Raw genomic sequence first — 24,056 nt, 5'->3', positions numbered from 1 at the left:
TATGAAGTTTATGCTATTTGCATTAATCATTTTTTTGAGTTATTGCTTTGTTCATCCTATAAATCAACAAAATAAACAGTTTGGCTACAATGATTCATACGAATATACCACTTCTAAGGAAGTAAAAAGAACGATCGGTGGACTTACATTCAATCTGAAACGATCTGGCAAAAAAAAAGGTAAAATCGAACAAATAGTAACTAAGTTCCCTCACAAAAAAAATCCATTAATCATTGCAAATGATTGGTCTCAAGAAGACTACATGGTTATATCATTTATTATTTTTTTATCAAAAAGACTAGATCTTGCGTCAAAGACCTTTGAAATAAAAAAATATAATAATTGGATTTTTGGAAACGTCCCTCCCTTGGAAGAACTATCAAGAGGAATTACTCATTTCAACCCTCTTCCTGAATGGAGAAGTTGGTGGGAGAAAGAAGGAGATAGTAATAAAATATTCGATCAGATAGATGATATTTATTTTTCAGTTACAAACACCCCAAATATGTTCAGATTTTCAGATGATTCAGCATCGAATAAAATTGTGAAACCATTCCTATCACTTGCATATATTTTCTCTAGAGAAATTATTAAAGACAATGCATTAATAAAAAACATGTCTAGAAATAATTACAAAAAAGAAGTTATTAAAAATCTTGAAACTAGAAAAAAGAAATTTAATTCATTATTCAACTTCGAAAATGACAACATTATAAAGGAGCAACCACTCAATTTTGAAAAAGAGAATCCAGAAAAAAATGATCACCTTTTTTTATTTAGAAAAGCATATAATCATGTTTTAATTGTCAAAAAAAGAAGGAAATTTAATTCAGAAAATGGAGACCATAATATTGAACTTTTACCAAACTGGTGGGAAAAGGAGTTAGACATAATAACTGCAATTATACTAACTATTTTTAAATACCAATATAGGCATAGAATGCAGATAATCGAAGCTGAAAACAAAATAAAAAATGACAACTTAAATTGGAAGAAAATTAAACTTTGCATAAAACAGGCGATCTTATGTACATCAACTGGTGCATCAGACAACTCATTAGATCATATTCCAATTTGGCATAGATTTGGAGAGAAATGGCAAAGCTTCCCACAAGGAGCAATGATAAGGATATTGGACAATGTATCGAAACTTTCTCTAAATACTAGTAGTTGGGATGTATATGACTATGTTATATGTTTTTGTTTTTATTATTTGATAAAAAGAGAAAGAATTAGGATCGATTGGTTTTCTTTAGGGCCGTTGTCAGGTTCTCCCAAGACTAGATTTTGGCGTCGATTCAAAAGGTTTATTATCAAAATATTTTCATCAAACAAAGGTATGTTTGATATGAATGATAAGTGGCATAGTTTGTCCGTAGAAATGGAGTCCGAAAGAAGTAATTAGGGAAAAAAATCGAATATACAACGGCGCAACTTTTTTTTTTTGCAAATTAAAAAGCGCAAAAAAAGTCTAAAGATTCCAATGAAACTTTTACTCCCATTAATATTTCTCATTTTTTTTGTATCCAAATCGACCACTACAATTCCTATTTCAAATGAAATAGTGTTAGCAATTAATGATAAGGTAAAGTCAAAATACCCAAACCTGCAGGTTCCTCCTGATTGGCAAAACCGTGTTTTCATTAAATATTACCCGGAAGAAAGTTCAATTAAAGTGCACTGCCCTATTGGTAGTGATGCCCCATTTGGTCGTACATTGATAAGAAACTTGTTTAGAATCTACAAGCATAACTTTCCAACTGACAGCCACATAAAGAAAATGAAACTTTCTTTCCAATCACCATCAGGTGAATTTATTACTGCCGAAAAATTATCTGCCAAAGGTTACTTATTTACTTTGAATGAATTGGTGGAGGATTTAATTGAGGAAGATAACAGAAGTGAAGCAAGTAGCACAATTTCGTCAATATTACCCACTAAGAAACTTTCACTTTCGTCTCTGTCTTCTTTGTCAGAATCAAACGTACAAAACTTCCCAATATATCTTTTTTTTACAAATGAAGAAGAAAAGCTAAAACAAGAGGGAATGGTTCAGCTTCTAGTGCAATTAGGTTTTAATGTTGCTCACATATTTGGAAATCCGCCGTGTACTATTGATTCAACAAATTGTTCATTGAGAATCCCGGAAATACTCTCACCAATGATTGAGAAGATTACTAATAATACAATATCAGAAGAGAAAATAAATAATAAATAAATGCATTATATAGAAAATAAGTATAAAATGATATCTTAGTTGGAAGAGTTCATAGTTTATGTTGAAACTCAAATGTTTGATGCCTCTCTTTCTTAATACCAATAGTTAATTTTAACTATGCAAATAAAAAAGACAAACATCGTTTAATTATCATAATTATTGCTAAATATTGCGGATATCTAAAATGTCTTTTTTTCAAACTAAAACGATAAAAAATACAGCGGTTCCTTGCTTGAATCTTTTCAGCATAGCTTAATGATTACTCGCTCTGAATGCAAATTGCACTGGAAGTCAGTGTTTAATTTAAGCATTGATTTCAAATTACTATTAATAGAAGGTCCACCAATATTTATTTAATGATCACATGAGGAGATTATTATTTATTAAGTTACTAGAAAGTTAATCGAAAAAATCTCCCAACAAATATGTCACTATTTCTACTAAAATATCTTTTCTAAGCTTAATCAACAAGAAATACAATATATTAGTTATTTTGCAATAGCAATAACTTGGGAGCATAAACTTTAACGAAAACCCAACAATCAAGTATTTGAATTGTTAAATATCTCCAAAATCAAATTAATAAAAAATATTAAAATTATATTGTTAAAACCTATATTTTCAATTTAGTTAGTTAACTATTAGAACCAGTTTTTAAAAATAAATACCATTACATATAAATTATGAATTTCATAAAATTTACAATTTTTTATCAAATAAAGATTCGTCGGTTCGCATGCAAATGCGTATTGTCTGTTAAAGAAATATTATTCTCATTCTTTCTTTATTTAATATGAATCTTCTTATATTCATTATTTTTTTACTTTTTCCTATATCAAACTCAATAAGACCAGAAAATGAGGGTATGTTATAGCATATACTATTTATTTGACTATTATTTCAGTTTATAATCAAAAAATAGCTAATTTTAACATTCTACCTGAAATTAATAACGGTACAAATACAAGAGGATTTGCTGATCTAAATAATTTACTAATCCGTAGGTTTCAATAATAAAATAATTTTTGAGAACAAAAGAATTTTAGTTATAGAAATTGCAGGTAAAATTAACAAACTTGAAGAAGGCTTAAAACGGAATAGCCTTAATAATACTCTTAACTCAATCAATAATAAAGTTTCTGAAGAATTAACTAAAGGGTTACTTGGGTATGTTAGTAAGCATACACTTGCAAACTTTAAAGACCCAACAAATATGGGAGAAAATGTATCCGAATTAAGAAATAGCTCAGATTTAGAAATTGATTCTAAGAATAACACAGAACATAAAGGTGCCGATGAAGTTCAAATAAATGGTTTAAACTCCAAATTAGACAATATTTCGAATAGTATTGCGATTACTCGTTTCCAGACATAGTTTATTCATCAAATATTTAATACTGCTTACAGCTCTAATGTAAAATAAATTATTGCTTTTTTTGGATCAGAGTGAATAAATTGAATTAAAATTATATTCTAATCTGTGTTAAATGCCTAAGAATTATTTTGAAATTCATGATATTAATATAAATTCCCCCACTTTATAGAAAAAAGTAATTTTCTTTTGTAATTTTACTAAATATTAATGATCAACCTTAGTTTTATTTGACTTAATATTTACTGTGCTATTGGCAATCCCTAGAAAAAAAAAAAAAAGGATAGGTATTGATTAGAATTAATGAAAACTTTTCTTCTGTGAAGATTTGACATAACATACCCTTACATATTTTTCTATTGAAAAAAAAAGAATTGATCGGAAAATTCAGTTTTCTTTATTTTCACAATTTTGCAATAATTAATCTATTTGTTTTAGAGTTTAGAGTTATAAGTTATATTGTATCTTAATAATATGCCTTTTAAATGCTGCATGGGAAATAATTTACAAGATAATTCTAATGAAGAACACAAAGATTCTAATTATATTAAAAAAATTCCAAAGCCTATTGATCTGAATGAAGGTTACAACAGTCAATTAGAATTGCTCATTTTTAATAATAGGCAAAATAACAATAGAATTGATCGAGGATATCATTTTATAAATAAAGCTACAAACAAATCAAAATACGACTCAGCAAAATATTTCAGCATTAACCCAATTACATTTGTTGAGACAAAAGTATCTAATGTAGTCAATACTCCAGGTGGTCCTGCAATTGCTGAAGCATCTTCAAACATCGTTTTTTCGGGTTGTAATTCACCAATTAACTTAGTTACATCAATAGAAGCCACACCTAATGCAAAGAATTCGAGTTATATTGAACCATTTCTTCCAACAACAAATAAAATTAATCAAACTGACTCAAATTACAGCATTGCTGAAAAAAAAAAATTAGAAGATAAAAATTTTGTGGAAAAAAGTAGTGAAATAAACAACTACTCAGAAATATGTAAAGCCTCTGATCAAAAAAAAGGACATATTAATGTTGAAGAGATCAAATTTCCTCTTATTACCAAAAGTGATCGGGCTCAAAAAGAATTTGGATTAGAAAATACATATCCAGAAGAAATGAATTATTCAACAAAAAATGAAGATGAATACGAGTGTGAAAATGGTCAAATACAAAAATGCATTGTTAATACTGGTAATTTATCTGATGAATACAAATATGATAATGATACAATAAAAAAAAATGATAAAAATGAAGAAATAACAGATATTGGCATCCCTGATATAAAAAATGATATCGATGAGCTAATTTTGTTATCAAATAAGTCGAAAAATAAAGATAATCATTTAGAAAAAAAGAAAAAAAAATTTAAAAAAACAATTCATATAGAAATTTCATTTTCACCGAAAAATAATATATTTGTTGATGCACAGCACAATCAAAATAAGATTAAAACACAATTAGAACCACATAATAAAATTAAACTGGGATTAAATGATCATAATGGACAAGGTCCTACTCAAAGCAAATTTTTTTTTGGAAGTAATAATAAAAAGAGTACGTCTATTGATTCAAATGATAGTAATTCAAATAGATTTGATGAAAGTCCTTTTGAAGATAATCAAAAGGTGGGAAATGATGAGCCAATTAATAAAACTAAATCTTGTGAAACTTATGAATCTGAATTTAAACAAATGAGTGAAGAGCCTGTACATATTATGAATAATAATTCAACAAAGGAAGAAATATCTAATATTCGAGAAAATTGCGTTTCATCAAATTTACCTTTGAGCGATATAATTGCTAATACTCAAAATCAAGCAGTAATAGATTACAATAGTAGTTTTGAAAAACATTCAAGTCTTGATATCAAATCGTTCGAAAAATTAATTCCTTTTATTGACGAATCTGAAACAAAAATAAATCATTTAACCAATATTGAGAAAAACGAGAAGTCAAAGTGTTTTGCTAAAGAAAAATCATTCGACTCACTTACTGAAATTAAACAACCAAAAAATAAAGTGATTGAATTCAGTCGAGAAACACTTGAAAAACTGAATGGGAGCTTGCCAATTGTGGAGTCAGACCCACAAATGGCACAGTTGTTTGCTTCCGCTCAAATACGAATTGAAGATATAAACAACCAAAACAAATCTTTTGAAGATATTAATTCCCCTGAAGAATGTGATCCAATTGATTCCATTGTTAAATTTTTAGACAATCCATCAAAATACAAAGATTCAATTTCCTGGGCAACCATTAAAGCAATAAAAGAGGTTTATGAACCACAAGTTGAATACGCAAAGAAAGAGCTTGAAAGATGGATGAATAGTGAAAACAAATCAGATGAAAGCGAGGAAAATATAGAATATTACAATAATCTAATATCTGAATTGCAAGAGAAAGTAGTATTGGCAGAAAAGGCAAGAGAGTTACTTTTAACACAATATAAAAACGATGATATTCAATTCATGATTCAAAACGAAAAAATTTCTTTAGAAGAAATTAAAAAAAAAATAAGCAAAGAGAGCAATGAATTGAAATTTCTTGAAGAAAGATACTTAAATGGATCTTTGAATCTTAAAGAAGAGGTTAGGACTAGTAGAATTAAAATACAAAATTTAGAAAATGAACTGAAAAGTAAATTGGCAGAGATTCATAAATTGGATGAGCTGCTAAAGATTCATGAAGATTGCTGATTATTTTAATCTAAAATTCAGATTCAAATCTCTATTTGAAAAAACAGTGATATTTGTGTTTAAGTAAAATCACGGATAAATTAAATTACATTAAATAATTAAACGGTGTTTAATTGGTATATATAATATAGAATTGTATTAGAGAAGGAATATGATAGGAATAAAATAAATAATTTTTATCATTGGATTCAATTTTTAAATTACTGTGAAAGTATTTGTTTGGTGAATTTTTGTTTAATAGATTTATTAATATCTAATAAAAAATTGCTTGTATTATACATTCAAATGGGGATTTTGGTTGGCTCGAATAAGGGATGAGCTTTCATCCATACTTCTTAGTAAACTCTTTTCCGTTACAGAATTAGAAAACTTATTTATTCCAGAGTTTTGGAATAATCTCCTTAACTTGTAATAAGCAACGTATTCGTTACCTCTACCACCTGCTAATTGAACCAAATACAACGAATAAACTATTTGAATAGAATAGTATGAGAAAAAGTATGTAATGAGCAACAAAACAACTGAAATAAATATTGAGACTGCTGCGAGAAACCAATTTTTCAAAATAAATATTAGCAGATATGTAATATATATAATTGAAGAAATTGATTTAATAGATTCTATCCATAGTGCAATAAGCAGAATCGCAGTTAACCAGAACCAACTGAGTATCCCTGTAAGCATTCCAAAAACAAAAATTATTCCATTAGTATAGCAAGAAACTTCAAGAAATTTCAACAAGGTTTTCAATAACTTTGTTTCTACAACTATTTGTGAAGTTAGTGTGGAGTTATTGATATTTCCAAATAATTGGTTTCCAAAAGTATTTATTAAAAACAACAATAAGTTTTTTACTAGTGGTAACTTCTCCCCATAATTACTACCACTTATATGGCTTATTCTTCCCAATAGTAATATGCCTAGAAAAACAAATTATATTTGCTAAGAAATGTGAATATCTTACCTATATTAGAAAATATATGCATCATCCCATATATAATCGCAATTACAATTACACTCCCCTTCAAGTTTAAGCAACAAAATGCTGTTCCCCAAACTCCGCAGTTTCGAGTGTTTGTTCGAAGTTTTTTGTCGTACGCATCTTCATTCAAAAGACTAGCCTGTGCAGTAGAAACAATTGATACCATATGAAGACAGTGTTGGAGTTTTTATTAGCTTAAAACGGAAAAAAAGTAAACCTCAAAATAGTAATAAAAAATAGATCTTATAATTTACCGCCAAATAAATATTACCTAAGTTCTAAAGTAAATCAATTGCAATCTGATTGTAACCTATCAATGCTGCTATATTTGTGACAACATTGATTTCTTGTTCACTATATATTTTTTCAAGGCTGAACATTTCTTCATCTTCTGTTCGAATAATCCTTTTAAATTTTGGTTTTAATATAATCGTCCCCTTTTTCTCATACTTTTCTCTGTGTAATTCTTTGTCATTAAGAAACTTTTCTAGAAGAAACTGGTGAACTCTTGCTTTATATAAACCTTTATTGAATAGTTTTGCTTCTTTTCTTTGCTTCATTAATTCTGGGCTAAATAGTGCATGAACAAAATTCGGAACCTTCCTTCTCTCAGTTTCCCATTCAATTATTCCGGTTCCATTATTGTTGCTAAGAGCTAATCGCCTTGATTCCCATTCTTTCTTTGCGATTTCTCTTCCCTTCTTGTAGTAATACTCCTTTTTAATATTTTTATACCATTCCTTTTTTATTTTCTTTTCAGAAAAATTGGGTTTCTGCTTATTAATGATTTCTTTTGTTGCATGAGGTAGTATTGAAAAGTGAAAATTATTCGGATTCCGTTTCATCAGGTTTAGTATCTTCCCTGCTTCAAATCTATCAATCTTAGAGTTAGTTTCAATTCCGTCTTTTTTTAAATCTACAAGTTTGGAATAGTTCAGTGATCCATTTGGTAGTTGATACTTAAATAGTCTCAACCCAACAATAGGATTAACATATAGAGATTTGCCATTTTTATCCCTATCAATATTTGAAATTTGTCTTTTTACATAAAAGTTTTCAAATGTTTGGTAATCGGAGAGGTCCACTCTAAATATATTGCTTGAGTAGTTATTACTATTATTAATTAGTGTTGCCCCGATACTCGTTATATTTCTTAACATAAAATTAGGTGGTTTGTCTAATTTTGGAGATGTTCTCGGAAGTTTTAGTATTGAATTTTCAATGTACTGATCAAGAGTACCTAGTTTCTCGTTCTCAGATTCTTCAATTTTTTGATCCCTTTCCAATTTACGATGAGGGTACATGTTTTCAAGTATAAGGACCAAGATTTTTGTTGAAAGTAAGTTTTGGAGTTCAGAGTACTCTTTTTTTTCTATATTAGATATTTCTTTCGAGTACCAAATCCCAATCTCGCAGAAATCAAGATAGCTCAATGAAGAAACAGTTTTTGAAGCCAGCTTATGTATTGCGTCTAAATGGTTTAATTCATCTCCTTTGAAATCGCTGAAATTTTCAAACCCGTTTTCATTAAGTTGCAGAATTGAAATCATTATATCATTTACAACGATGTCTACGTTCTCTTTTTTTTCATTTTCTATATCAAACCTAAAGAGTGGCTTTAGATGTTTATTTGAGCATGTTTCCCAAAAAATACTTCCCTTGCAAATACCTTCAATAATACTCAAATCAGGAGCCTTAATTATACCTCCATATATATTCATCTTTTCGAAATAATTAGTGCTCTCGTTGTCTAACTTGATCTTCGTTAATTGAGTCTGAAAAATTTCAGTAACCACTTGGACACAATTAATATTAAAATACCTTGTTTTTGATATTTTAGTTACATGATTACATATATCGTGGTATTTCACTGTAGGTGGAAGACTTATTTTAAATTTATTATTATTCTCGCGATTAAAGCGTTCCACAAGCTTGTCTCTTTCTGCATTTTTGAAAAATATAGATATTTGTGAGTCGAATTTGTTTAGTTTGACCATTTCTTTTAAAATTTCTTCTGAAACTAAATCAACCCATTGCTTTTCATAAAGCGAGTAGTGGTCTTCACCTTCTAAAATGCAGGTTGCTTGCTGCCACCTTAAAGTGTCATAACAAATTGTAAGTGCAGCTGATACAATATGCTTAAAAGAGGTTGAAGGCTTTGTATCTCCATAAATATTTAGTGTTGGTTTATTAAACCTTTGGGAGACTAAAAAATCAAATAAGTATTCAATACAATCCGTTTTAAAATATTCGGATGCAACAAATTTATCGCTTAAATAACATATTTCCTCAAAAGTAAAAATATTTGGGAAAATTTCGTTTAATCCTGTTGTTAACTCAGTTGTTAAAATATCTAAGTGCTCTCTTAGCTTTGGATCCAATACTACCTTTGAATATTTACATGATTTCCAAGAACTAGTGGATCTACAAACTTGAAGTGATCTGTTATAGTTACCAATTATTTGTTGAAGTATTACTGGGCACTTCTGATTGAAATCTTGTGCATTTGCAATCTGAGTTGCCACTTCGCACATATCACGAAATTCAAGTCCAGCAATTCTTGAAAGCCTTACTAATTCGGTTGCAAGATTGTCGATGTTAAGTTTCTCCTCAATATCTGATCCACCATTGCAACTCATCCATCGGTTTGTGCTTGCACAAATTTTTCTGGCTAAGCCAGCAGGTATTTGCTTCCTTGTAGCATTTTTTAGACGATTAACAATTTTTTTTGAAAGTTTCTGTTCATTTTCAGCATATTCTTCAACATATCCAATTTCCTTAACCCATTTAGTACATTGATAATTAAAAGATTCGGTCCTTGAATAAGATTTAATATGAAACAGAATAATTCCGACAAGGCACAGATCATTAAACTTCACATTAGACAATTTCAGATCGTGAGCTGCCTCTGTCATCTGTGTTACAAAGGAGTCAATATTTGCAAGAGCTACCATACTTATATTTTTTTTATCCATTCCTAGTTGTTTCAATACTTTGCTTGATTTAACTCCCTGACACGAGGGTGAAGGCTGTTCATCTAATGGGCTTGGTTTCCTAATTTCATCCTGCCATGAATCACGCCATTTAGGAATAATAGCATAATTCATTGCTATAAGGGTCTCCTTCCAAACTAAATACGCTTTTTTTGGACTTATCATATATTTATTGATGTATCTAGACACTCTATAAATATATTGTGCACCTTGTACTGTACCTTGAGGTGAATACCCCCACTTTTGAATTAGCCCTCCCAGGCCACCATATTTAGGTTCAGATATTTTTATTGGAATTCCAAGGACTTTCTTTGAAACAGATACGAGCTTTTCCGAAAATAAGTTCCAGTTAAATTCTGGCATCTTAAATACAAAACCTGAATTTTCGGAATAGTTGTAAATATCTCTGGGGAAGTCAGCATAGTATTTCTTCACTAACTTATAATCTACCATTTCTGGGGAATATTCCTTAATAGCCTCATCATTTAGTGCAACATATCCTCTAGCTTTAGAAATAATTCTTAACTTCTTTTTTAGTTGAATTCTTTCTTCTTTTTTCGTCAGCTTATTTGGAAGATCGGTTTCTGATGTACACAAATTTAATGGATTGAAAGTTCTTCTTAGAACCTTTTGATAATAAATTCGATTATCCAATTTATAGTCACTTTTTTTCCTTTTCACGATAAAATTGTGACTCTTTAGATACATTTCGGAAAGTTTTCCCTCTAATTCTCTGCAAAATCGTGATGCTTCGCTCTTAATGAAGCTGATAAAGGTAACAGGATCTTCTTTGCTGATATTCCAATAGTGACTGTATCTACTGTCAAAATTTTCTGAAAAGTTCCAAATATCATATGAAATTAAATTTATACAAAGGTTATTGAAATATTCATTTTTTATTCCGTACTGAATTAGTGATTCTGCCATTGCACAGCTTGACTCAGGATTAAAGGTTGGAACATATTTTTTTCTAATAAAGAACAATTCAATTGCAATATTGTTGATTGCAGACGATATTTCGTCTGTGATACCCAAATTATTGTTTGTTTCAATACAATTCAAATTTGTAATACTTAAATTGTCACAAATAGTTTGGGTGAGTTCTGGTGTTAGCAATATTTGAGGCCAGTGTTCAAGATTAGTTATTTGTAATAGTAAATAAGGGCAACTCTCCTTGATCTCCCTTAAGCTACCTCTTTGGAGTAATAGTTCTGAAATGACACAAAAATCGGAGTTTTTTATTGTATTTAAATCCAAATACTTTGTTGAAATTGAAAAGAAGTTTGATGCAAGAAGACCTGATAATCCATTTCTTGAATGAATACAATTTGAATTAGAAGAAAGTAAATTACAAATCTTGTTTATGGTTTTGTCTTCAAGCTCATAGAATAAAAATAAAGGGTTTTCTATTGTTTTAGAGTTTTGTTTAATCATTTCTAGATATTCAAATTCTTTAAGCAAATACTTGCACTTCATAAAATCATTTTCACCGTTCCCATTTAAAAGTTTTTCAGCAAAGATACAATACCTTCCAAATTTCCAAATATTGATATTGTTTAATAAAAAAATTTTTCTTAGTTTTGAAGCAAGTTTTTCTATCCTAATTGAATGAAAGCCACGTAACAAGTTTTCTTCAATATCGCACTTATGCCAATTGAAAGGCCTTGTACAAATTCTTTGCTTTTCTATTTCAGTGAGTTTAATATTTAAATCCTCCATTGTTGGAATATATAACTTGAAGTTACTTAAGTACTTGGAACATACTTCTAAATAATCTTCTGAATTAATTTCGGTAAGCTTTGAGGCAACATTGCATAAATCCGTGACTTTTAGTTTTGCCATTTCAGGAAAATATTGCATTTCTGAGTAAAGGCCCACGGAAATAGCAGATACAATGGCTTTTTCGTTTTTGCATGGAACTGAAGAACGCAAAGATTGAGTACATATAGAAATAGCATTATCCGTAGAAATTTCTATAAATTTTGTGGGAAGTATAATTCCTGAAATTAGTACTTCAACGCAAGAATTTAAGAAATATGGATATTTTGTTGCTATACCTGGTAAATTTCTCGAGACCGGTTGTTTTTCTATTGATCCATCGTAGATCAGTTTCGCACCTTTGCAAATTGATTCAATTTCAGATTCTTCAATTATCTTCAATTCATAAGTTATTGTTAATCCTTGAATTATTTCAGATACTAAATGCTGAATGCTTAGATTTTGATTTTCGCAGTAAATTTTAAATGCAATTGAACCACTGCATAGTGAAATTGCATCATCTAATTTTAAAATAAATGAGTCAGTGGATATTACACTCCTTGTTATTGCAACACATTCATAGTTGAAGTTGGAAATATCTTTTGGATCCTTCTGTATACTTTCCAAAATTCTCTTGGCCAAGGGGTGGAAATAATGTAATTCCCATTTTTTCAGTGAATTTATACTTTTACTTTTTTTATAAAGTTCTGAAACCAAAAGTGATTCTGTATAATCTTCATTGGAAAAGGTATTTGGAGAGATATGACTACAAAGAATTGAAATAGTCAAAAATGACGCCTTTAAATTGGAATTGTGAATATGCTTTGCGCAGATTGCATTGAAGTAATATGGGGAATCATTGATTTCATCATCTGTGAATATTGAATGAACAATTTCACAAAATTCAATAAAACTTGAAATTTCAGAAATAGGAAAATATTGATACATGGTTGAGAACAATGTACTAGCAATATGTGAATATTCTTCTGGGTATCCATGACATACTAAAGAACGATGTGTTACTGCACAAGTACCCTCCGCAATTTCAGAAGTGAATTGAGTACCAATTTTCATTAATTCCCTCATGCATTCACTTCCAAAGTTTTTTGGGTCTACATCTAATAAATTTTTTGCTGCTTTACAAAATTGAGATTCAGATATATTTCTCATAGAAGCAAATTGATGCGAACCAAAAAGTAAACTATTAGCAAGCAAATCTAATTCAACAATTTCTCCACATGGCACTCTCCAAAAATAATTATGAACACATACCTTTATAAAATTAGTAAAATTATATGGTTTGTTTTCACTGAATGAAATGTTAATGTTTTTTCTTATCAATTTGAGGTTTTTAATAAAACTCAATGAACAAAAATGGTTAAAATAAGGAATAATAGGAATTGAGTCTATATTATCGTATTCCTCAGGGATGGTTGATTCAGATATCAAACAAATATCATTCCACTTAAATCGGATACTAATGCCCATTTCTGCCAATAATCCATAATAGAATTCTGACGCGACAAATTCCGTTAAAAACTTACTTTTCATATTGCCATTTACCGTACACTTCTCCCATCTCAGTGAACTACTACAAATAAATATTGCGAAATTTATTGGGATATACTCGCTGTTACTTTCATTGACGCCTATAAGTTCTCTTACACACTCTCTGTTAAAGTATCCTGATGTTATTCCATTAAACCGAGCGTATGAATCTATTTTATCGATATTATTTAGAACCCAACTGATTGAATAGTCTTCAAGCCTGTTTGCAGAAGATCCAAGCCCATTGTTTAATTTATTCAAATTTGAAATAATGTTTTTTGCAGCTATACAAAAAGTATTTGTCGGTAAATTGTAATATTTTTTTGATGAAATCAAAAGCTCCTGCGACAAAATACTTATCTGAGGTAAATAGATGAAGTCTTCATCGTTTTCAGCTGTACAACCGCTGACCCAAAACAGTACAGAAGAGCTGCATACTGAAACAGCTTCCAGAGTTTTTATTGGCTGTGAAATGATCCCTATAGTCGTTTTAAAAGTAATTGGATAAGTTGAAAGAATTCGCCAACATATTGAATTGAAAAACTGCCCAAAGTTGATTTGTGATTTAGTGGAAAGTTCTTCATTTTGTATTCCACTTATGTCTTTTTGAATTATACCTGCTATATGGCATAAGTCATCTATCTCTGCAAATTGATAATATAATGAGCTAAACATATAGGTTGGCAGTTGGTGTACCTGCTGTAGTAAGGTAGTAGCTAATAAACTGATTTTATCATTAATAGAAATGTAATTTAATTCTTTGTTGTCTGAAAATGAATGAATATTATCGAAGTTTTTATCATCTGAATTATAAGTACATGATATCCATAGAGGATTATTTCTACATATTTCAATTACGTTCTTTGTTGAAGGTAGCCAAGATTTACCAGACAAGGTAAGCTTTGAGGGCTTTGACAGTTCATCTACACAAATGACATTAAAATAATTTGTTAAATCTCCTTTTGAAATCATTTTCTCGGATATTCCGCAAAAATCAATAGGTGATATTCCTTCGAAACTGCTTGAATTGGATAGATAATCGTGTTTAGAGATCTCAAAAAATAGAGAAGATGCAAGTAGATGTAAGTCCGGAATGTCACTGTAATCGATTGAATCAGATTTTACACAAATTTTAGACCAAAATGTTGTTATTGAACAAATTGTCAATGCGTCTCTAATACTAAAAACGATTTTATTATCAAAATTGATTTGATTAGAAGCTAGCTTGTCTACACATAAATGATTATAACTTGAATAATCTTTATTACCCAAATTTAAGTTCAAGCCACAAAATGCATCAATTGGAATATTGCTTAACTCGGAGTTTTCATTCATTGTTAATAATACTGCCAAATGAATATCGGTTGCAATTAAACTATCTATTGAAGCCTGGTCTTGGCAAACATTTCGCCATTCCGGTAGCTCTCTGCAAACCAAAATAAAGTTTTGAATCATCTTGTCAATTGAGACTTGACCAACTTGTTCGTTCACCCATATTTCATTTGGAGAGTTTCTGTAGTAGTTTAAAAGCGAATTTACACAGAATGAATTAAAGTGATCAAAATCCCCATTGTTAATATCCATTACAGGATTTAACAGGCTATCCTGTTTAATTTGTGAATACCCCAGACCATGCAATTCATTTAGAATATTTTCCAACATAATCCTACTTTTATCAATTTCCTGGCAATATACATTTCTCAGGAAAATGAATAAAGCTGAATATGCTAGCAACAATTGAATTAATAACATATTTATACATTAATAGAATAAATATCAATATTTAATAAACCTATATTTTTTTTAGAAGACAATTATGTTTCTAGCATCACATAATTTACATAGCAACCTTATGCAAGTATGATTTCGATACTTAGATAACTAGCGCCAAAATACCCCACACAAAAACCTTTTTTTTTTGCTGAGAAATAATGACGAAAAATATTAAAAACTAAAGATCAATGAAGTAAAAAAACAATATTTCATTATTTAATTGCTTAAATAGCTTTAGTACCTATTGATATATTTAGTGTATTCAATTAATCTTCATTTTTTGCCTGATATTCAGTATAGTATCCATCTGCTTTAGGACTCATACCATAGGGTAGGTATTGCAAATTCTTATATTCTTTTGTACGACTAACACCGTCGAAATTACCACCACGAAATTCATTGGCAATTTTGTTGTCTGGAACAAAGAATTTCTGACCCAATAAATTAGCCCAGTTATATCTATAATGATTACTGTAGTAACTATTTCCTGCCATTCTCTGGTTATATGACTTCCCCTGTAAGAAAACACCTTCAGAGCCATCATTTTCTGCAGAACTTCTCATCTTGGTCTTTTCTATCAAATTTCTTCTGAAATCCGTTTCTTCATATTCTTCTACTTGAGATGCACCATAGTTAGGATCATAATAATTGAAGAATTTCTGACAAATCTTTTCAGCCTTCTCAAAATTTTCGGAGGAAATCGATCTGATAGACCTACTGTTGATTTTAAATTGCATTACCCCGATTAAATTCTCTTCTGAAAGTGAATGTAACATATTACTGACTATTTTTGGACAGTCAATTTGAAATATTGAAGTTTCATGACCTTCTAAAACTCTCCCTGTTTCTGTAACCTCTTTAATAGAAAAGATTTCTTTTGCTGGATCACAAAAATCAACAAACAAAAGATCTAGATATCCAGAGTCTTGTGAAGATTTATACAGTGCACCTGCTATTGGATCTATTTGCTCAATTATTGACGAGTGTTCATCAATTGTTCCAATACATGTGCCTTGCCAATGTCTCGAACTTTGACAAATCGACTTTCCATACTCCTTACTTATAGACATTGCTGCAAGAGCATTTACGCATTCACGATTGAAAAATCTCATATCTATTTCATGAATAAGTGCTTCAGCTATCGGACAAAAGTCTACCAACTCAAATAAAGATACCGTTATGAACCTTGCAAGGCCAGTATTTTGAACAACCTCTGAGTATAATTGAGATGCTAACGCATCCACTTCAGAGTCCAAATAATTTCCACACATTACCCAAAACCTAGTTGCACTACATATTATTTCTGCATGCCTAGCACCAATAGAAAGCGTCCTTAATCCATAAATACAATCACTATTAAAAAAGCTACTAATATTTGCATTATTTTGTTGTCCTTTGGGAATTAAGCCTTTAATTTCTCCTCTTCTTATATTTTTTACGACACTACATAGATGGCGATAAGTTATCGATGTAAATCTAAGTTTTTGGGCACCCAATAATAGCTCATACGATATCTCATCTATTTCATTGTTCTGATATTTCCCACACTTTTCGAACTGCGGTGAAGACATACATATTTTAGTGATGGTCCTTGTTTTAATTGTTGCAAGCTTTACATGCCCATTTATAACTACTTTTTGTCTGAACATTAATCTCAGATTCCTGGCACATTCAGAATTAAAGTATTTTTTCTCAACTTTTGATAGAGCAAGCACAAGCGAGCAAAATGATTCAAATGTAATTGGGTTTGATCCTTTAACTGCGTTTCCAGATAATGAAAATGCTAGCTGTTTATCTTCATCTAAAAGTGAAACTGCCTTCTTAAACAAAACATTTGCGACATGCTGGACATTATCTAAATCTAATTGGCTATCATACTGATAATTAACATCTTCTTCTGAATATATTGGTTTAAACTGTTTACAAATTTGATCAGACGCCGCAGAACGTTCAAGCGCAGATCTAGCTGCTGTTTTTATTACATATGAATATATATCTCTATCTGTTATCATGTTTGGTTTTGAATATGGTTTCAGCGCTTTATTCAGTTCATCTTTCTTCTTCAAATTATCTTGAATTATCAAAGATGCATAAGATAACCCTGATGAAGTTGATTCCCATCTAGGAGTATCTTTACATATTTTTGAAATTTTGGAAAATGGAATTGTTAAGTATTTTCCTGTAGTCCTTCCTGTCTGGGCATCAATTTCCGGAATGTACTTTAATGCTTCAATACATGATGAATAAAAGTCTTCATTTCTAACTCCAATTAGAGCTTCAGATGGTTTACAAAATTGAGAAAATTTGAAATCTGTTAGATTGTTTTCATGAGAAACGCTCAACAATTCAAGCGCAAGTGCATCAATATCCTCATTGTTAGTTCCACAATTTAATTTCAAATCAATTATATCTTTTTCTGACCTCGCGATAATTCCAGGTGTAAGGCTTGGAGTAAATGGTGGCAAAATTTCGATTCCTATTGATAATACAGAATCTTTCCAGATGTTGTATGCGGTTTTTGGTAAAATGTATTTTTTCGAATGCAAAATAGCAAGCATTCTAATATATTGAGGATTTTGGATAGACCTAACATCTACGGTATTTAATGAATAACCTAACATAAGCATTGCTTGCGATTCATCACTACCAGGAAAGGGAAGTTCAATAGTCCAACCAAGTATTCTTCTAGATGTAGCTTTAACTGAGTGCATCAAATTCATAAATAATTCCAAAATTGATTCACCTTGTTTTTTTTCAATTACTTTCTTTTTTTTAAAACCAGGAATAAAAATCCTTCTTCTATACTTTTTTTGATAAAATGATACAGAAGTGCAAATAGAAGTTGCAATATCATGAAAGTGTTGAACAATTTCCCCACGGGAATAAAACTTTTCCATCAGTCCATATCTGTTCTCAGAATTATGAGTAAACTTTTCATATTCTAACATTGGTGTAAGGTACATTGCACATTCATATAAATATCTTTTTCTAGTTGAAATGGGGGTTTTTGTATTAGAAGGAATACGTAGGGTGGGAGAAATTTTTGTCAGAAACTGACAGATATTATTCATATCCACGTTTGGAATTCCTTCTTTTCTTACCAGAACAAAAATTTCAAATGCAGCTTCGGTTATCAATTTTGTATTGCTAAATCCATTGCATTCTGTATTATATATCCATGTTGATTTACAAATTTGTTCAGCAACAGAGGGAGTAACTTGAGAACCTGACATCTCATGTAAATTTAGTAGCAGGAGAATACTATCCTGGCAGACTTCTAAATACTCTTCGCGGGTTCTTGCCCTTATACTTCTTGAGGAAACAAAACAAAAATGAGTAAAAGTAAGAGATTTTTTTGCAGCTGGTAAGACGTGAGGCATTGCTGCTGTCAACAATTCTTCAGTTAAGGAATCAAGTGTCCAATCAACTCCATTGCATGTAGAATGTTGTGGCATATTTCTGCATAATCTAATAATTGACTGCTCTAATAATTTAGTTACTGGTCTTGAGAGTAAAAATGAAATCCCAGAACTTTTGCAATGTTTCATAAAAGATGATTTTGTATCAATAATTGAAATAGCAAATGCGCACACTTTATGCCAAGATAAGTCCACTGAAAGTTCTGGTATTTCTGATTGGAGAATAAATACACGCTCAGCCAATCCATCAACGTCACTTCTATTTACATTGCACGATCTAGAAGCGGGGCAAGAAGATGCTGCCCCAGTAATTTCTTTCATGTATCCGGGGAGAACGTTAATTTGTTCATCTTTTAGTTTTTCACCTCCATAACTCCACCCACTTTGAGTTCGAATAAAATTTTCAGATAAATTTTCTGGATCAAGTTGTAAATCTTCCAATTGAAATCTAGGTACTGACTCAAATGAGTGATTGCAAAGAATAAGTGCACTATCAAAACACAAAATAAGCAAGCAAATTAGGACTGTAATGGTTAAAGAATGCATATTTGAGTTTTATTCATTGGGAATAGTCAACACAAAATGAATAAAAAGCATGAGATTTGCCGCCATAATATTTAGATCCTAAAAAGTTCACTATAACAAATATAAAAAAATTTAATCAATTACAGAAATGAAGTCAATTAACTAGCCAGTTGAGTATTTAGGTTTTAAGAAACAATAATAATGGAGCAAGTTACATATTTTTCCCAAATTATTGTATCACAAATTATATTTATATAACGTATTTTGTAAGGGCGGTAGCTACATATACCGCTTTTAATGTTACCAAATATATTCTGTGTCTCAATTTTGTCCGCTCTCTGATTTAATGGATAAATAGTTAGGAGTCTCGTCATTTTTTTAGGTTTAGTCGAAATGCAGAAGAGTTTGTTGTTTTTCACATTAATATATTTATTTTGCTCGATCGTTCTTGGAGAACTTGCCTCAGAAGACGTTCCAGTTGTTACCAACACAACTGAGACAATTACTGTTGAGGAAACTAAAGAGAATATAGTTACTAACGATGAAGAACAAGGAGTTACAAACGCTACAAAATCAGAAGTATGCCCACAGTCTACGAGTCCATTCTCTGAAAGAACTTTGGTTCTACTTAAACCCGAAGTTACCCACAGAGCCCTTATTGGAGAAGTTATTTCACAGATTGAACGCAAGGGCTTTAAAATCGTTGCTATGAAGTTTTTGGTTGCTTCTGCTCAACAGATCGAAGCCCATTATTCAGATCACGCAGGAAAGCCATTCTTTGAGAGTTTGGTCGCCAGAACAACTAATCAGCCTATTGTTGCAATGGTACTTGAAGGATTGAGTGCAATATCGGAGTTTCGTAGATTAATGGGTTCTACAGATCCAAAGAAATCGGATATCGGGACTTTACGTGCGCAGTTCGGAATGCAGACTGAGAGGAATCTCATTCATGCATCTGACTCCCTGGAAAATGCCAATTTGGAAATCTTCCTTTGGTTTAGCCCAGATGAAATCTACACATATGAAAGGGCGGTAGATAAGTTTGTGTACTTCGGATAAATCTTGTAGTGTAATTTAATTCGCTGGCTATCTCAAAGAATTTTGTTCTATCCACTTGTGGACTATCTCAGTTTGTGGATCCTATACAGAATATGTATTCCTTCGGGAACTCTTCTTTGAGGATTTCCACGATTGTATAGAAGATTGATAGGAATGAGTATGAGACTTGGGGGTAAGTGGTGGGGGGCGCGGATGCTGTCTGTTTTTGGCCCGTGTTTGCTTTTGAGGTCGTGGACTGTGCTACAATGTGTTCCTCTTCTATCCCGACATACTCGTCCATATGGTTTGTGTGCTCCTCTTCGGACTGTGTATGAGTTGCGAGATGCTCGTCTTTGGGGCTCAGTGTATTCCTAGATGCTTTTGCGGTGGATCTTAGCACCCCTTCCACTTTATTTAAAACTACTGTTAACTTCTGAAGTATAGTGACTGTCTTCATCTCTCCACTGGGCGCGACTCCGAAGAACTTTGAAATTCTGGAGTCTGATTGCAAATTTAGCCGTTGTCTGTATTTGGTGGATTTTGATGGGAAATTTGCAGGCACGTCCTCGTTGGGGGGAGCGTTTAGGAAGCATGTGTAATCGGAATATTGAATCCTACCTGGATCTCCGTGGTAGTCGAGTCTTAGAACCATTGTTCTACTTCTTGGCATCCTAGAATACAATTTTGACATAAATATATGTCTGTCTTGGCTGTTCAGATTCTGACCGGGGTTTTTTACGTTTTTTTTTGAATGTTGGGAAAACGACGGTGAATAGTCATCCAAATCGTCCGTATTCCTACCTTTTATCGTAGCTAGTGGCAGGATTTTACCGGACCATTGGTAAAATCCTGACGCGATAAGATGTTTAACCATTGAGAAGGCGTATTCGCAGGATTTCCTTCCAGAGATTACAGCGATATATGATGATGTATTAAGTAAAAATGTGACCTCCTCTGCCATCCGATCATCAATAAATAGCTTTATTAAGTTGTACAGAATGTCGCATTCTATTACAACCAGGAAATAAAATGGAAAGGGTCTAGAAATATCATAACCGCATTTGGGGTAAGTTGGGCTATCATAAATAAACTCATTTCGAATCTCTCTGTAGAAAATATCTGGATGGGTTTCTTCTGGAAGTTTTTGAAGTAGCTTATTCATCTTTGCGTTGACTTCCCGAATGTCGAATGGGCTGTATGGGGTTGTGCCTATAGGAACAGGGATGGATTTTTGAAATTCGCGTGTTAAATTTTCTACATCACTATTTGGAATGAATTTTTTGACAACGATAATGAAAACTCTGTATTCTTCAGAAAAGTGTTCATGGACGCACCCAAAATTAAAGTGGGCTACCAAATCATCAATTAAGAGAATAGTAGTTCCGAACTGAATTTTTCCATTTACATAACCACGATATTTAACAAGATCTTTTATAAAAGGTAACTCTTCACTTCTAAGATCAAATGGCCAAACCTTAGGTAAAGAAGAAATTTTTGTAAATAGCTTTTTTAGAAAAGCCTTTCCTTGTATCTCATCCATACCATTAGTAATGGAATCGATAAGGAAGGGTTGTCCACCCATTGTTCTCTTAGCTTTTTGAATATACTTTTTATAAAATATTGTTTCTTGGCTATTAAGTCCCGAAATTGGACCATCAAAATAAATGGATTTTCTTTCCAATACCCGGTTAAATGGAATAATAGACGGGATGTTTGCTTCTAGTTCGTTTTCGTCTGCAAAGAAAATTTTAAATATGTCTATTGGATGGTGAATGTATTCCGATTGCCCGTCTTTTTTAAGGTAATAAACTTCATTGAGAAGGTATGCGTCCCCAACATCATTAATTTTTATTGAAAAATGATGAGAATCATCATTATCTAAACTTTGATTTGAATCAAGTATTCTTGGTTTAATTAATTTGCTTTCGGAAAGCTTTGATACAGTGCCACACCCATGAGAAAATATTCTTGGTAAAAGAATTCTAGGATCCTTAGAATTGCGTAAATTATACATTGATGCTAAAAATGGCACTATTTCTGGATTAATATATGTTTTCCCTGGACCCACATGCTTCAAAATGACATTATCTACATCATATAATATTAGTAAGGTAGGACCTATTTTTGAACCATCTCTTTCATCAGTGATATTTGTAGGTAAAACCTTAAAAGATTCTCCAATATAAATAGATAATAGTAATTGCATGCATGTATTTAGCAATAAGAATAAAATACCACTATGTTTCATAACTTTGAATGAAAATTTTCATTCTAAATTGTTTTGCCACTAGCATTAGTCAAAGTTTAACTACACCCAAAAACGCATAAAATTACCGCCAATAAGTATGTGTTTGTGCATTAATTTGTTATTCAATTAATAGTAACTTTCCTAAATTAATAATTTAATGAACTCAAGCCAGGTTTTCTCTAATTTTGGCCTATTTTGTTCGATCTTAATACCTTTTTAATTTTATTTTGTGCCATTTTCTATTAAGTTTGAGTATTATGGCGCGTCATATTTGTGATAAACATCTATAAATTAATCATTAAAAAATGGAGTTTTCAAGATTTGTCCTTTTTTGTTATATTTTGGGAATAAAACAAGCTCTTGGGGTGAATGATCTCTCGAGTTTTATAGACTCTTCAAGTACTATAGATAATTCTATATTCAATGAATATGAACAAAGTAAAAATGAATACCAAAAATCGGTTTTAAGTTCAGAAGTAAATAATAATTTAGGCCGAGGTTTTCCAAGTAGTACTAGAGATAACTCCAATGAAAGTGAGCTAAAAGATGGATTTGTTGAATTTAGTTCTATAAGCTCTTCATACCATCCTAACTCAGAATTTAGTGAAAATTTAAGATTGTTCTCAAACTTATTGATCTCGCCAATTATGGATAAAAGTACAGCAATACTAGGAGAATTATCATTTAAGTATTCGCTTGATGGAATCAGAAGTGAACTTATTAATGCCGAAAATTATTACTCACCTACAAAATTATTTAACAAACTCTTTGGCCCCAGAGGTGAGAAAAATAATACTAGATTATTAAGGTATGGATTTTTACACGCATTGATAAACGAGATTAATAACCACTTTCTAAAAGAAATAGACTTCAAGTACAAATTGCATCGAGAATTACTAACTGATACGCTCAAGTATGAAGAATGCATAGGTCTTTTTAATGATGCAAATAAACAAAATAAAGCTTTACTCACAATGATTAACAAAAGGATATTTGAAATAATTTGTGATCAAGTAGCAAATAATAATTCATTTATTAAAATGCAATCTTGGGATAATCATATATCAAAAATTATTAATCATATTCAAAAAAGCATTCATTCCATAAGTGAAAATTTCAACGTTAAACCAAAAGCAATGAAAATAAATGATTTTCCTGAAGTTCCAGAAATTAAAGTAAGTGGTACTGACATCAAACTCAGGTATTTAAACATCGTGAAAAGTATTGATGCAATAAAGAAAAAAGAGCATGTGCTATTTAACAGTCTTATTTTCACAAAAAAAATGGCAGTTAGGATTTCAACCCAATACCTGCAAAACGGAAACGAATTAGTTCAAAGATGCATAGAAATAATAAAGTTTGAGAATCCTGCGTTAATGAGGGAGAAGTATCAAAGAGAAAAATTAGAACAGATATGTAAAATATCAATGGGCAGTTAATTTTAGTGTATAATTAAGGGTTTGCCTCAAG

General features: G+C 31.0%; 10 protein-coding genes across 10 annotated transcripts; 6 read left to right on the top strand and 4 right to left on the bottom strand.

Annotated features, from left to right (window-relative positions):
• Position 1: 1 nt before the first annotated feature.
• cubi_01841 (uncharacterized protein) lies at positions 2 to 1,405 on the top strand (the record flags this gene model as incomplete). Its single annotated transcript, XM_029018853.1, has 1 exon — positions 2 to 1,405. The coding sequence occupies one exon, from the start codon at positions 2 to 4 to the stop codon at positions 1,403 to 1,405; it is 1,404 nt and encodes a 467-aa protein (XP_028876327.1).
• A 78-nt stretch (positions 1,406 to 1,483) lies between these two features.
• cubi_01840 (uncharacterized protein) lies at positions 1,484 to 2,218 on the top strand (the record flags this gene model as incomplete). The annotated part of the gene is made up of 1 exon (XM_029018852.1): positions 1,484 to 2,218. One exon carries the CDS (start codon positions 1,484 to 1,486, stop codon positions 2,216 to 2,218), a length of 735 nt encoding a protein of 244 aa, XP_028876326.1.
• Positions 2,219 to 3,011: 793 nt separating this feature from the next.
• cubi_01839 (uncharacterized protein) lies at positions 3,012 to 3,593 on the top strand (the record flags this gene model as incomplete). The annotated part of the gene is made up of 2 exons (XM_029018851.1): positions 3,012 to 3,081; positions 3,223 to 3,593. 2 exons carry the CDS (start codon positions 3,012 to 3,014, stop codon positions 3,591 to 3,593), a joined length of 441 nt encoding a protein of 146 aa, XP_028876325.1.
• Positions 3,594 to 4,064: 471 nt separating this feature from the next.
• On the top strand, positions 4,065 to 6,302 carry cubi_01838 (uncharacterized protein; the record flags this gene model as incomplete). Its single annotated transcript, XM_029018850.1, has 1 exon — positions 4,065 to 6,302. One exon carries the CDS (start codon positions 4,065 to 4,067, stop codon positions 6,300 to 6,302), a length of 2,238 nt encoding a protein of 745 aa, XP_028876324.1.
• Positions 6,303 to 6,575: 273 nt separating this feature from the next.
• Positions 6,576 to 7,450, bottom strand: cubi_01837 (uncharacterized protein; the record flags this gene model as incomplete). Its single annotated transcript, XM_029018849.1, has 2 exons — positions 6,576 to 7,222; positions 7,267 to 7,450. The coding sequence occupies 2 exons, from the start codon at positions 7,448 to 7,450 to the stop codon at positions 6,576 to 6,578; spliced, it is 831 nt and encodes a 276-aa protein (XP_028876323.1).
• A 112-nt stretch (positions 7,451 to 7,562) lies between these two features.
• On the bottom strand, positions 7,563 to 15,245 carry cubi_01836 (uncharacterized protein; the record flags this gene model as incomplete). The annotated part of the gene is made up of 1 exon (XM_029018848.1): positions 7,563 to 15,245. One exon carries the CDS (start codon positions 15,243 to 15,245, stop codon positions 7,563 to 7,565), a length of 7,683 nt encoding a protein of 2,560 aa, XP_028876322.1.
• A 377-nt stretch (positions 15,246 to 15,622) lies between these two features.
• On the bottom strand, positions 15,623 to 19,321 carry cubi_01835 (uncharacterized protein; the record flags this gene model as incomplete). Its single annotated transcript, XM_029018847.1, has 1 exon — positions 15,623 to 19,321. The coding sequence occupies one exon, from the start codon at positions 19,319 to 19,321 to the stop codon at positions 15,623 to 15,625; it is 3,699 nt and encodes a 1,232-aa protein (XP_028876321.1).
• A 372-nt stretch (positions 19,322 to 19,693) lies between these two features.
• cubi_01834 (nucleoside-diphosphate kinase) lies at positions 19,694 to 20,359 on the top strand (the record flags this gene model as incomplete). Its single annotated transcript, XM_029018846.1, has 1 exon — positions 19,694 to 20,359. One exon carries the CDS (start codon positions 19,694 to 19,696, stop codon positions 20,357 to 20,359), a length of 666 nt encoding a protein of 221 aa, XP_028876320.1.
• A 67-nt stretch (positions 20,360 to 20,426) lies between these two features.
• On the bottom strand, positions 20,427 to 22,586 carry cubi_01833 (uncharacterized protein; the record flags this gene model as incomplete). Its single annotated transcript, XM_029018845.1, has 1 exon — positions 20,427 to 22,586. One exon carries the CDS (start codon positions 22,584 to 22,586, stop codon positions 20,427 to 20,429), a length of 2,160 nt encoding a protein of 719 aa, XP_028876319.1.
• A 305-nt stretch (positions 22,587 to 22,891) lies between these two features.
• Positions 22,892 to 24,025, top strand: cubi_01832 (uncharacterized protein; the record flags this gene model as incomplete). The annotated part of the gene is made up of 1 exon (XM_029018844.1): positions 22,892 to 24,025. The coding sequence occupies one exon, from the start codon at positions 22,892 to 22,894 to the stop codon at positions 24,023 to 24,025; it is 1,134 nt and encodes a 377-aa protein (XP_028876318.1).
• Positions 24,026 to 24,056: the final 31 nt, after the last annotated feature.

The sequence above is a fragment of the Cryptosporidium ubiquitum genome (genome assembly GCF_001865345.1).
Source record: "Cryptosporidium ubiquitum isolate 39726 chromosome Unknown contig_12, whole genome shotgun sequence".
Lineage (NCBI taxonomy): Eukaryota > Apicomplexa > Conoidasida > Eucoccidiorida > Cryptosporidiidae > Cryptosporidium > Cryptosporidium ubiquitum.
This window is presented reverse-complemented; position numbering and strand designations above follow the sequence as displayed.